Source organism: Megalops cyprinoides, chromosome 13, assembly GCF_013368585.1.
Source record: "Megalops cyprinoides isolate fMegCyp1 chromosome 13, fMegCyp1.pri, whole genome shotgun sequence".
Classification (NCBI taxonomy): domain Eukaryota; kingdom Metazoa; phylum Chordata; class Actinopteri; order Elopiformes; family Megalopidae; genus Megalops; species Megalops cyprinoides.
The window spans coordinates 25,494,373-25,508,237 of record NC_050595.1 but is presented as its reverse complement, the minus strand read 5'-3'; the positions used below and the strand labels follow the sequence as shown (position 1 = coordinate 25,508,237).

The 13,865-nt window shown below is 46.0% G+C and overlaps 1 protein-coding gene across 3 annotated transcripts in view; it reads left to right on the top strand.

The window, feature by feature from the left end:
* LOC118787708 (unconventional myosin-Va-like) overlaps positions 1–13,865 on the top strand; it is a 44,126-nt gene that overhangs the window by 7,716 nt on the left and 22,545 nt on the right. For all 3 annotated transcript variants that reach the window (XM_036543342.1, XM_036543341.1, XM_036543343.1), the window contains exons 2-10: positions 3,728–3,838; positions 5,089–5,260; positions 5,483–5,627; positions 6,234–6,390; positions 9,608–9,751; positions 11,806–11,887; positions 12,891–12,998; positions 13,313–13,419; positions 13,600–13,865. In XM_036543342.1, coding sequence (XP_036399235.1) covers positions 3,728–3,838; positions 5,089–5,260; positions 5,483–5,627; positions 6,234–6,390; positions 9,608–9,751; positions 11,806–11,887; positions 12,891–12,998; positions 13,313–13,419; positions 13,600–13,865 — 1,292 coding nt within the window. The remainder of the gene's footprint in view (positions 1–3,727; positions 3,839–5,088; positions 5,261–5,482; positions 5,628–6,233; positions 6,391–9,607; positions 9,752–11,805; positions 11,888–12,890; positions 12,999–13,312; positions 13,420–13,599) is intronic.

Genomic DNA, 13,865 nt, shown 5'->3' with positions numbered 1-13,865 from the left:
AAAAAAAACTCACAGGCTTCTTGGCTCATTCACAGCATGCTGTATGTATGATGTTCCTCAGCATTGCAGAAGAAATACATTTTGAACATGTTAATTCCCCTTGTTAACAGCCATGAACACCTTCCCCTTTCAGTATTGTGGTGGTAGAACCTTTATTTACTGAATTTTTGTAGTCTTTCCTCATTGCTTAAAGCTTTACTAAATTTTGTACCATTTATGTATTTCCTAAATTACTCCAGTGATGGCATATAGTCTTAACCATAAGCTATGCTATACATTTAAATGTCAGTCAAATAATGTGCAATGACTTGTCAGCAGTGCTTAAGAGCGCAGACTGTTAGTGTAGGAGCTGCTAACAGTGGTAGGTGATGGCTGTGTGGTTGTCATGTGGCACATCCCTAGGTGCTGTATTTGCCACCATACTCCCTGCTCCCTCTTGGTGGTTGCTAGGTGCCAAGATAAAGGGCTGGGCCTCCAAGGGGAACCCTCAGGTTAAAGAATCATAAGTATTTAATGGATTTCATTTCATTGATGAGCACGATGAGCAGACCACAAAAGGGGGAGTGTGCTGTGGAAGGGCATTTATGTAAAGATTCTGTCATGGTAGCCTCCATAAGTGCCATTTTATAGACGGGCATAGATAGCTGATGGTGCTGCTACTTTCACCATTGCTTATGGAGCTGGGAAATGTATGTGGACAACTCTATTGTTTAAAAGCTGATGTCAAGCACTGCCTAACTGGCGACACAATCACTGGCACACAATTTTTTTTTTTTTCTTCTCTCTTAACCAATCAACCTTTGCTATAACTGAGCAATCTGTGCCACCAGTCTGCTCCCATGGCAATACTGTCACCAGGGAAACGCACATCACTATTCACTGGGGTACCACTTGGGCATAATTACTTTGACTGACTTGTCAAACCATATCCTCATATCTCATCCACAGGATTCATGCGCAGACTCTTTGTCCAGTTTGGGTACCAGACAGCACTAATAGTTTGAGAAGTAGCAGTCTGTTCAAACTGGAGAAACTGAGCTTGAAAGTGAATGTTGATTAAAGGAGCGTGAGCTAGAGGTGCTGTGTACAAACCTCTCAAATGACATATGGTCTCTAAAACTGTTCTCCCAGTATGGGAGTGTTTTAATGCTGAATACTAGCTATAGGCTAGATGTGTTGAACCATTTGTCAGTGTGATTTGTTCAATTGTCAAAGTGTAGTGATGTCCCACTTTCTGTGACAAGCAGACCATCTGGTACCAGCTCTCTCCCTCTGTTTTTAAACTGAATGCTTGTATGGGCTTATGACTCCTCAGGCAATTTGCTCAGTAAAATGTCTCCAAAGTTGAGTTTCTCTGGGAGTGGACTGCTGCAGGCACTGAGGACCATATGAGGAAAATTCATCACAGATCGACCAGTTAGGGGAAACTAGACTAAATTCCAGTACTGACTTGCAGCAAAACAAACTACCCTAAACCAGCGAGGATTTTTTACATTGCGTTGGTAAGCATAAAGTATCATTTCAAAAGCGAACAGGAATTGCAAGAGCTGCAATATTGTTTTGTTGAGTGCCCTGAGGTCACATTCCTGAGAGTCCATTTTTCCTGGATTAGCCCGATTTACACTTTGTGTCTGATTACTGGGGCAGCAGATATACTGGGGCAGCAGGAATATAATAAAGTATAAGTAAAAGCATCCATGTTGCCCTGTGTCTTGTAATGTCATTTAGCTGCTGCTCAGTCAACCTTTTTTTTTCCCCCACAAATATCCCAACAGCTGTTTACAGGCTTCCGCCTCTGTCACCATTGCAAACATGGCTGACCGGCAGGGTCAGCACTCTGACGCAAACAGTCTGGGTCCTTTCTCCAGCTGTCTCAACAGGCCAGCCTTGCACTGATGGGGGGGGGGGGGGGGGGGGGGGGGGGTGGTGCTGCTGCTGCTGTGTCAAACCATAGAGGCTCCATGATCACCAATGATATATTTACCAGTTTGAAAAGTACTGGACTTCAAAGGGTTTATTGGAGCCATATATAAGCCCCTTTAAAGTCCTTTCCTTTTCATGATCTGTTTTACCTTGTCTTGATACATTTTTTTTATACAGACATGATCAAAATACTGTACACTGTTGCTGTTGCTGTTGCTGTTATGCATAAACCTCCCTAGTATTTCCATATGAATGGGTACATTCAGGTGCTTATGTTATGCACTATGTTCTGAATTTAATTTTTATCACTGATATGCATGAACATAAGGGTATTTTTGTGGACATCAGTGATCCATGTCTGTATCTGGAGCTCAAGTCAGTGTTTGCTGCTTCTGTATGTCTAGTGGATGTGAGGTCACTGTTGGTCTTCACTGTGCCTCTGTTGGAGGTCAGGTTAGTTCTCACACTTGGTCAGTGTGAGGGGTTGTTTGATCTCTCCTGGGGCAGTTTTGTGCTTAAGATTCCCCCCAGCCTGCATCTGGCATTCATTTCCTGTGAATTCTTTTCCAAGAATATCCTCAAACAGGATATATAAACTGTAATACATTCTGCTGTGTTCTGTTTTATGCTGAGAGAGCCAAGGTGATCGGAGCCTACTGTGCCATCCCAAACCCCCTGTGGTGCAGTACACCTTGTTTACTTGGCAGTCATATTTTCATTGACTTGCCAGACACATTATTTTAGCCAAGCGGTGGCACACAGAAACAGGAAGAGACCACATGAGAAATTGCATCAAGCAACCATTGTTTTTCCTCCTCATTCCTTTCATCAAAAAGCTACTAAAGTTAGTGGGGTCTGCCTAGCTCATTTACTACTTCAGTTAGTGCTGGTTAGAGCATTGAAATTTAAACATGAGTGTGCAGATCTGTGAGCAAGTCCAGCCATCTCTTTGGGGACAGATCTTAAGAAAATGTGTTTCTGTATTTTTTAACAATGGAAAGGCAGCAAAAAGATATAGGTAGTATCTGAACTCATTCTAGACCTTTCTGTGTGTTCAGACTCTAACATTGTTCTAAAGAGATCGGTGTGACTGAACTCCCTGGATACAAACAGAATGCCATTCTTACCAGTCCGACATTTAGATACGAAGATCGTGTTTGGTGGTGTTTTCCCTTAACATAAGTCCTTTGCTTGAACCATTCTGCAACCTCTTGAAAATAATGGAAAATAGCAGTGACATTAAACTGCAAATGGCTACATTAAATGGCTATTAAGTATGCAAAGCAATGTTTTATATCGTTAAAGTTATATCATTAAATAGCACTTTATTAAAAGTACTCATTAATAGGAGCCAGTTAGCAGGCAAAGCAATTAACTATACAGCAGGATGAAATGATTCTCAGTTTCGTGAGAATAACCCCTATCCAATTACTGTACTTCTGCTGAATCAACGTGAGTTATGTGCTCTTTGGCCTGTTAGTCAGTTGTAGTATGGTTGAACTTTAAAGGTGGCAGACTGCCTTGTACAGCCATTTATTTCAGTATAATTATGACAGTTTTCATTTTTAGCCTTTTGGTGTAGCCAAGATTTGAAATGGGAACAAATCTTTAATGTTAATAATTCAACGTAACACTAAGTCTCCATTGAGTGTCTTTTACAGTGTGGTTGGCATTTGCTCAATTATAGTCATCTCACTAGAAACAGATGAACAGATGATTATGTTTGGCTGAATTCTGAAAGTGAAATGGGAGGCCTCGGCGCTGACCTGTCGCTCTCTGACCTGTGACCTGTGTCTGCCTGCAGTATGCCCGGGTCTGGATCCCGGACGCTGACGAGGTGTGGAAGTCAGCGGAACTCGCCAAGGACTACAAACAAGGAGACGCCTCACTACAGTTGCGGCTGGAGGATGGCAAGGTAAGGGGTGGGAGAGGGGCGGCGGGGTGGGTGGGACTTAGAGGATCGGAGGCTGAGGGAAGGAGGACTGTAGGGGGAGGTGGGGGGGAGTGGTTGGGTGGGGGGGAGTTGGGAACAAGATTTAAGGAGGCCGGGCAATTGAGTAGAAGGGGGTAGACTGGGCTTGTAGTGAGCAAAGGAGGAATGTGGGAGGAGAGGGGTGGAGTGTTGAAAGGGGTGGAGCATTGAGAGAGTCTATGAAGGAGGGAGTTGGAAGATTGGCGGGGAGGGGCAGTGGAGTGCTGCAGGAGGGTTGGAGGGGGATATAGATGGAGTGCAAGGATGGGGTAGCTAAGGGGTATAGGAAGATGCAGAGCACAGGCAGTGATGTACTGCATTAGGATTTTAGTTTTAGCTTTTTGTCTCTGTCAGGTTGTACTTTAGAAGGCCCCAGGTGGAGCAGGTGTATAATGTGAGTGTTTGTTTCCTGTTGGCTGGTCTTGTCGCCTTCATTCAACTGTTTCCTCCCCTAAGACATTGCTGTCAGCGTCTTGTGTTGTGTTTTTCCAAAGCTGATGACTTTATTGGCAGATCTGAAGTGAAAAGACATTGTATTTACACCAGTGAAATGACCAGTTTCCTTTTTCTGAAAAGAAATCAGTCCTAATTGACACACACGATGGAATTTAATTCCTTAGTTTTTCACGCCAAACGGGAATAGCAAGGGCTGCTGTGTGATTGGCTTGTCCCTGTCAGCACTTTCTGTGAATCGAATGTGCTGTGGATGTAAGTATTGAGAGGGAGTATGGAGATGAGTTATATTTAGACTGATGCTCCCTGACTATTGCGGCAGAGCACTTCCCAGCCCTTCCCCACACTTATGTAAGAAGTCCTTTCGTTGCATCACCTCGCATGTCCTCGGTGTTGGATTTGCTCTAACTGTACAGCCTGAATTCAAAAGGCTTGTTTGGGAGATTTTTCTTGTCATTAATTTTCACTCGCATCTAGAGCAGATGGTGAAAAATTCATATCCGGCTTTGGAACAGACCTGGCCTGCGCCCAGGTAGTGCTCACTGATAGGCTTTCTGGATGATAGTGTCAGAGCAACTGATTGGCCAGCAGGGATAGAGGGTTGTGTCCTGTTATGAAAAAAGGAAGGACCATTGTGTGTTCCTTTTCTGTATATGGTGTATATACCTTCTCTTAAAATGGTTCTCATTCATAAATTAGGATTTATATTCTTTGTTTCCTTTTTAAATTGCATTTTGTAGGACATCGAGCACAAATTGGACCCCAAAACCAAGAACCTGCCTCACCTGCGGAACCCTGACATCCTGGTGGGAGAGAATGACCTCACAGCGCTCAGCTACCTGCACGAGCCCGCCGTGCTTCACAACCTCAAAGTGCGCTTCATCGACTCCAAGCTCATCTACACCTACTGCGGTAAATGGGATCAGCTCTGACTGTGCTCTGCTTCACAGTTACGCCTCTTGAGTGCAAACGTGCCACTTTGGTAGAACAGACACTGGTAGTGATAATTAGTATTTGTGGAGATATTATTAGAATTGTTTTATAACTGTAGTGTTTCCTGGGGTTCTAGGTAATGTTCATGTGATATTGTGGAATCCTATTGGAGATCCATTGTTTCACTTTAATTCTGTTCAGGCATTGTCTTGGTGGCCATCAACCCCTATGAGAATCTGCCTATCTATGGGACCGACATCATCAATGCCTACAGTGGCCAGAACATGGGGGACATGGACCCCCACATATTTGCAGTGGCCGAGGAAGCGTACAAGCAAATGGCCAGGTTTGTTAAATGTCTGAATCTTTTCATTTGTATGATTCTGTAGAATCATAGTTCCCTGGTTCCTTGTATCTGTGCTCAGAGGAGCCCTAAAGTCTTACACTGTCATTGCTGGCAAATCAGAAAATAAGGTCTATAGGTCACCATGTCACTCAGCATGGGTGATCTAGAAATAGCCTAGGCACCCCGAGGAAGAAACAGCTTCACCTCCTTGAGGAGTCAGACATGTGTGAGGTGGTTTCCACAGCAGCGGCTCCCCCTTGCTGTCACTGTGGTGTGCTCTGTCTCACCCCCGGCTTTCACACAGTGTACTGAGCTACTGTTCCTTTGAGTGGGCTGTGCTGAGCTGCATCGATTCTCCTGTGACCGCTCAAAAGTTTCTCTAAAATGGTGATCCCTCTTAGAGCATGCGAATCTCAAATTACTAGGACAAACAGTGTCAGAAATAGTGCTGTGGTAATACAATCAATAGGAACAAGCAGTCTGGGGAGGGGAAAATCGGGACTTGTATTTGCACTCTGTACTGATTGTGCTTGATGCTCCATCATTGTGGACGCATCTGGCAGTAGCCACTGCCCTCCCTCAGCTGATCTCAGGTCTGTCCCGCAGGGACGAGAGGAACCAGTCCATCATAGTGAGCGGGGAGTCGGGCGCCGGGAAAACGGTCTCCGCCAAGTACACCATGCGCTACTTCGCCACGGTCAGCGGATCCGCCGGCGAGGCCAACGTGGAGGAGAGGGTGCTGGCCTCCAACCCCATCATGGAGGTGAGGGGCATCCGATGGACCCTTCTGTAATGCTATCCCCAGCAGCTGGTCAGACACTGCTTCGTCATACACGCATGACATTTTACTGTGTGTTGAGATGCCCCTGTCAGTTAGTGAATTAAGGTATTTATCTGTCCTGCAAAGAAGTAGTAGTAGAACACTTTTGGGGCTTCCACTTTTGGGGCTTCCACTTTTGGGGCTTCCACTTTTGCATGAATGGATGATTCCATAGATCAATGTTTTTTAGTTCCATTTTACAGCTTCTGTACAGTCCTGCCATTCAGTAACAACTCAAAATCTATTAGGAATTAACCCTGCATTCTAACAAGATTGTTTGTTATTGCCATTGCTTAGAGTAAAATTATAAAATGATTCACATCGTTCATTATAGTATCCTGACAAAGTGGCTAGTAATTCAAGAAGTCAGCAGAGACAGTCATTTAAATTGTTGTAAATTTCTTCTTAAGCACCAGAGCAGTATGAATATAAATTGATTAAATGAACTAGATTTATTTACTGGCATTTTACTAAATGAAAAGGGCCTCGGATTTCTCTCGTCAGTGTTCTCTGGGTCTTCAGATCTCGTCCATTGATATTTGCAGTGACAAATAAGAGACCAGCAATCTCTACCAACTCTGACCTTCTGTTCCTGCAAGGCTTTCATGTGATTATGGTGTTGAGTTAAAACTCTGCTAAAGAGTCTCCAGATGCTCACTGATTCACCATGAGGAACCTGTACTGAAACATGGCGTTGTGTAAAAAGCAGCTGCCATACTATAGCTGTCTAATCACTTATCGCCAGTCTGGTGCTTGATATTTTACTAACAAAGTCAGTCGTGGCCAGCTGTGTGCCTGACCTGCTGTTGTGAGTTTTTAGGTCCGCATGTTGTCTTTCAGTGTGCTACTGTGTGGCTCCGAGGCCCAATGGAACAACTGTGAACTGGCCAGTGGCCTGTGTAGCCTGTCACTCACCCTAAACTGTACCATGAAATACATGTGAAATGTCTGAGTTGATGACCAAGCCTAACTAGTCTAGTAATTATTGCAACCCTTTTGTCCCAAAAGACATTAAAAAAAAAAAGGGCAGTTAACTGTTATGTTGATGACCTTTATAGCAGATGACGGCCTGAGAGAGTGAAAGCAGCTCCAGGAAAGGCTCCGCCCTCTCTCCCCTGTTTGTTGCTAGCGTGGTTTGCGGTGCTGTGAGCCTCAGTGAGTCAGCGCTGTGCCTGACGTTTGTGACTGCTCTCTGCAAGCCTGCCAGGATCAGCGTGCCTGTGTGCACAGTGCATTGTGGGAAGGGGCGAGGCGGGGAGGGGAAACGCACTCCCCAGTGCCCATATGGCCGTTTCCTGGCTGCCCTCGCTCCCCACCCCTGAGCCTCCTCCCTCAGCGCCGAAATGGCTGGCAGACCTCTTGGAGCCGCATGCGATAGAGATCTCCTCCCAGGCTGTAGCTGTGTCAGAGGGCGGATGAGTCGTGGTGATAGCGCTGTGAGACACCAGGACACCGTCTGCCCCAGTGCAGGATGGGAGTTTTGGAAACGCTCGGGGCATCCGTGGCAGGTTCCTGCAGGCCGGGTTGAATCAGCTGTTCCTGCCGGTACGCGCAGCACAGCAGTGCCAGGCGGAGTGATTTGCGTACTTCCGCACCCTGGTGAAAAGGCCCCGTTCCCCTGTGCCTGCAGCTCAGAGGGACGTCTCCTTTTGACACTTCGGTGCGGGCACCCGGCTGACGTAAAACGCAGCTGTCACCTCCGTGTCCCCCTCTGTCAGCTGTGGTGACTCGTCCTGTCGGTGGCATCTGCAGCAGCAGGGCACTTTCTCTCCTGTGGAGAAAGACTCTGGATCAAGGCCCTGGCCCCTCTCAGATAAACACTTCCGAGGGGTCTGATCGTGTTGACGTAACCTTGTCAACAGATTGTGCTGCAGGGCTTTATTCATCATGTCCTAAATGAGGTCCATGTAAGGGCCAGCCAAATGATCCAAGATGGCTGAACTGAGACACATTTTTCTGGGTGAAAGCATAGAATTCTGTCCCTGGAACTGGGGGAAAGGGCTATGTGTGTGTGCTATTCCTGTGCTGCTCATGTGCAGAGTTGGTACTGGTAACGGATTGGATGTCATTCTGTCCCCCTCTGAAGATGCATTACTGTCATAGTGCTGGCAGCTTTCTCTATGTTGCCAATATTTTCTAGAATGTGGACTGACTGGCTTAATGGTGGTAGCCTGGAGAAATGTGTATTGTAGCTGTCATGGGCCCTCCCTCTAGAAACCTGATTTCTACTGGGTTTCAGTGAATTCCTTTTTTGGGGGGGATTAGTTGTGGTGCGCTGAAACGAAACGCTGAGAGGTGTTTTTGTTGATCTCAATCTGCCACCAGCGTAAGCGTTACCAACCAGGCTATTTTTAGCCGCCTAATTCCGCCCGTCGTCTGCGATATTGGGCTCGGAGCGCTCTCCCCCCTCCTCTGCTCCTTCCAAGCGACGCTCCGCAGAGACCCGGGGTCTGGCCTGCGCTCTACTGGAGCGGCCAGTGATTCAGACTGAAGGAAAGCGAGGCGTCAGCTCCCCGGTCCCCTAAGGAGCAGCACCTGAATGTACAGCTCTGTCTGAGCCTGTCACAAATCTGCCTGGTGTGGACCTCTGGGGGCAGGGAGGCTGCCATGGGGCTACTGAGGGCAGGCAGGGTCAGAAAGAAGCCGTGGCCGGGAAAGCACTGTATATTTAAGGCTGTATAGGCTGCCGGGGGCTGGTCTTAGAATGAACTGTACCTTATCTTTGAATCATCGTTTAAAAAAAATCTACCATTTAGGAGCTTGACATGAAATTTCTTCTGGGAAAAAACACAATGCAATATTTGGTGCTGAATCCCAGGGAAAAGGCGTAGTTGGACATACCAGTTAAAATTAATATGTAGTTTTTCTGGAAAAAGCCTAAGTGTTAGTATTATTTTGGTTAAGTGGACATTACGTTAGCGTCACTTCTGATGCTGAGATGGTAAGAATTTCTTCCAGTGAAATGCTGTCCCTTAGTTTTGTTGTCCTGTAGAACATGCCTGTTGACGTCAGGGATTAACATCAGTAAATACGTGGTCATTAATTGATCCTTCCTTTCGAAATTTAAAAATATTTAAAAAGAAAACAGGAAAAACATCTTAATTTCAGATATCACTACTCCAACTTGTAATTGAATGCATATATTCTGCTTTTAATCCAGGCTATCGGCAATGCCAAGACCACCAGGAATGACAACAGCAGTCGCTTTGGGAAGTACATTGAGATCGGATTTGACAAGAAATATCACATTGTTGGTGCCAACATGAGAACTTACCTGCTGGAGAAGTCCAGAGTGGTGTTTCAGGTGAGTGGCACTTTTTCCCGCAGCCTGCGCTCTCCACCTCTTACGGACAGAGTACCCATGTTGAGTGCTGCACTGGATGTAGACCCTGAATCTCCTGTGTTTATCGGCCTCTCTCCATCAGACCGATGCATGCACCCTGCACATGCTCAGTGTGGGGAGGAGGTCCTGATGTGGACGTGTGCTTCGGTTCAAGTGCAGCCCTCCTTAGTGCTGACGGAGGTGGAGACGTATTAACCCCAGCGTCAGGCCACCGAGCTGTAGCCCGTGGCGTAGAGGACCTATTTATCCAGTGCTGTGGAAAGGCTGCCTTGAGCTCTTTCCAAGACAAGAAAAATCATGTCAAAGTAATGGAGGGCTGTACATATACTGAGCATGGAAAGAAACAACCCTCTGTTCATGGGTTTGTGTTCATCAAATCTGAATGTCAGTTCAGTTATTGGTGATTCAAAACAGTGTGGTGTGTTTGAGTGACTGACAGTTGTGTAAGCGCTTCATCTCCACTTTATTCAGACACCAAATGAGGCGCATGTTGTGAGGTTATTGAACCTGTTGAATTTCAATTTCCCATTATATCCCGCTTATCAAGAGAAGGTCTTTGCATTGGTACTTTGGAGGCTGGATCAAATTGAGAGTTGATGAACTGGCTCTCTCTGTCCGGGGTGTTTTTAGAAACCAGCGGTTTCTAACCTGGCAAAACGCCGCAACCAAATAGTGCAGTCAGTGGTTTGGGAGATGGCAAGCCGCAGTACCTTGCCAAGATGAAGACACCGGCCCGCTCAGTGATTGTTTTTTGGATTGCCAATTCCACAGCATTAGAAACGCCAGGGCACAGCGATTTGTGTATGAGCGTGTCAGCAGCACCTGAGGCAGACCCGCCAGCGCTGGAGCCAGGTCTCTCTCAGCAGTGAATCGGGAGGAATGAGACGGCGTCCCGCTCGGCAGCCTCTGCAGTGCGGTGCGAAGACTGCATCGCAGATGTACAGCTAGCATTGCTTCCACTGCAGGCCTCCCACAGTGCATTAATCGGCAGAATCCGTTTCCACAAATCATGCCAATTCAATAACATTTCAGCTTACCTGCTGTTTCATTATTTTGATAGTATATATGACTGAATTGGTTAATGGGATGTTAATGTTTTTTTTTTTTTTTTTATGCTCAGTGTCCACTTTGGCAGTGTCTTAAACATCTATAAATGTGTTGTCCATCTTTTTTTTAAATAAAGGTTTATTCCCCAGTTAATGCAGTCACAGTACAGTAGGGCTCTTTGTGCTCTGGGCTCCACTGTCAGAGACTGACTCAGGAATGAATCTCTTCAGGGCAGTTTTATTTCCAGGTCACAGTCAGGGATTTTTCAGGGGCTGATCAGAGGATGGAATTAGAGGTGTGTGTGTGTGTGTGAGAGAGATTACACATTGCCTTCCCCATCACCCCCTTGGCATCCGGTGCCAGCACACAGCTGGTACTGTGCCAGTTGTCTCTGCCCCATTCATGCAAATCACTGACTCCTCACCATTCAGTGACGAGTCCTTCACCAGCTGCAAGATCAGTAGGGGTGGCGGAAGCAGCCTCCTTGCATCAGAGGGATCCCTGCCAGTAAGTCTATACCACTGGGGAAAATCCAATAAAAGGCAGCAATAGTCATTGGAAATGAACCCCAGTCATGAATGAAATGGGCTATGACACAGTCGCGGGTCCAGGAATGAGTCATCCCTCCGCACTGACTCCCAGCACAGACACCTGCTGTCGCAGGGAGAGGGCTGGGAAAGATAGGCAAGTGAGGATGAGCTCACAGGCTAATATTTAGCAGCATGTGCAATCTGTCTAAAAATTCATCTCTATAAATGTACATCTGATGGCTGTATGTGTTGTCAGCAGGCATTGTCCTGTATCATGTTTTTATACAGTTGTGTTAGTAGTCATGTTGATTCATCCACCCTCATGAGGAAAAAATTAAGAAATTAATTGTCCTTATTTTTTCTTTGGCGTAGTGCTGGTAAACGTTTACTGTGTGTACCCTATCTAAATGCTCCGTTTTTGTCATTCTTCCTTTGCAGGCAGATGAGGAGAGGAACTACCATATCTTCTATCAGCTGTGTGCCTCCTCTCATTTACCTGAATTTAAAGCACTGCACTTAGGTAGGTGTTTCCACTAGAAACAGTGAAGACGTGGTTTAATCCTCTTGCTGAAACCTTTGCCTCAGAGTCTGAAGCTGTCATTTGTGCTGTTAGTTTTGGGTGGTGTTTTGCAGTTAAGGGGAAATTTGCACTCTTAGCTAAGATTCATTGATAAATTTGATGGAAAATAACAGTTGGAAACACAGTAAAGTGTGTATAATTCTATACATCCACCTCAGCAAGGGTCTTCAGGTGGAGAAAGTGTGGATTTAAAAGGTGGACTATGGATATGGGCTTTCTGAGGGAGCAGAGAGCGGCAGTGTACATTTACAAAGAGCAGCAGGGTGGCCAGTTCTATCAGAGCACTCCCACAGTGAAGAGGCACCTGGCCTCTCTGCCACAGATGCACACTGGGAGTACTGTCACACTGGCTCTCTGTGCTGCCAGCATCCTGGCCAGCTGACACTACAGTAATGGCCGCTTTTTTTTTTTTTTTTCCTGGCTCAAATGGGCTTCTGTCCCAGGGCAGCCAGGTACAGCCAATAGGCACCTCACTGAACGCAGTCTTTGTGCCCGCACTCTGAAATGGCAGGCTTTTAGCATCAAATCCCAGCAGCCTTTGCATCTTTTACATGGAGGTGGTTATATCTAGTGTTCTGTCTCCGCTCATCATTAAGGTGCCTCTATCATGCTAAAGCAGCTAGAATCTTAAAGCTCTCACTTAACTTGACACTTAACGCTTGTTGAGAGTTAAGTGTAAATTAAGTGTAAGATTTAACATGGTTCAGCTCGGATAATGTGAAAAAGAAATCCAGTGACTTAATTTGGTAGTAGTCATGTTTCCTGGCTCACATGAGCCAACAGAGCAAAAACCCTCACCTCTCTTGTTCTAAATCTACAGTTTAATGTTGAATTGAAACAAGCACCTTCATTAACTTGATACACGTTTTGTCCTTCACATGTCATATGTCAGAGGTTGCTGGTTTCCCTGTCCCTGTTTGGTATGCTCACTTTTCCCCTGCAGGTAAAGCAGAAGGCTTCCGCTGCACAAACCAGGGTCTAAACACCGTCATCGATGGTGTGGATGATGCCAAGGAGATGTCCACCACACGAAATGCTTTCACATTATTGGGTAAGAGTGCCTTAGTATGGAGCGCTGGAGTATGAAGGAGGTAAACATGTTTAACCAGTATGTAGTTATTTTTATATAAACACTACATTGACCCTAAAACAATCAATTTTCTTTAAATTTATCCATTAACTTCCATTTTGTTGCCAAGGAGTGTGAAGTAAATTGATTTGTTAGGTACTGAATATCCCTGGTTGATTTAAGTACAGTGCATTCTGTCTGAAAACGATACTTTTGAGAACCATCAGTCACTTGTGTTGAAAGCCAGACCAAACTGGGGCCTGTTCTTTGACCAGTCTCTTTGCTCTCGGTTTCAGGAATTAATGAATCCTATCAGATGGGGGTTTTCAAAGTTCTTGCCTCCATCCTTCATTTGGGCAACGTGGAGCTGAAGGACCGAGACTCAGACAGCAGCAAAATAGAAGTGAGTGCAGAAACATCTGAGCGCCACTCCTAGAGAACACACAGGAATTCATATCTGAAATGTGTACAGAAACACTGCAGATTTCAGTTCAAGGGTGATATGTATGTTTTTAACTCTAACGGTAGGTCTGACACAATAATGACACGGCAGTGAAGTGGGGTTCCCCTGTTCTCCTTTCAGCCCAATAACAGGCACCTGACCGTCTTCTGTGACCTCATGGGGGTGACGTACCAGGACATGTCCCACTGGCTGTGCCACAGGAAGCTGAAGACGGCCACGGAGACGTACGTCAAGCCCATCCCGAAGCTGCAGGCCGTCAACGCGCGCGACGCCCTGGCCAAGCACATCTACGCCAAGCTCTTCGACTGGATCGTGCAGCACGTCAACAAGGCCCTGCACTCCACGGTCAAGCAGAACTCCTTCATCGGAGTGCTTGACATTTACGG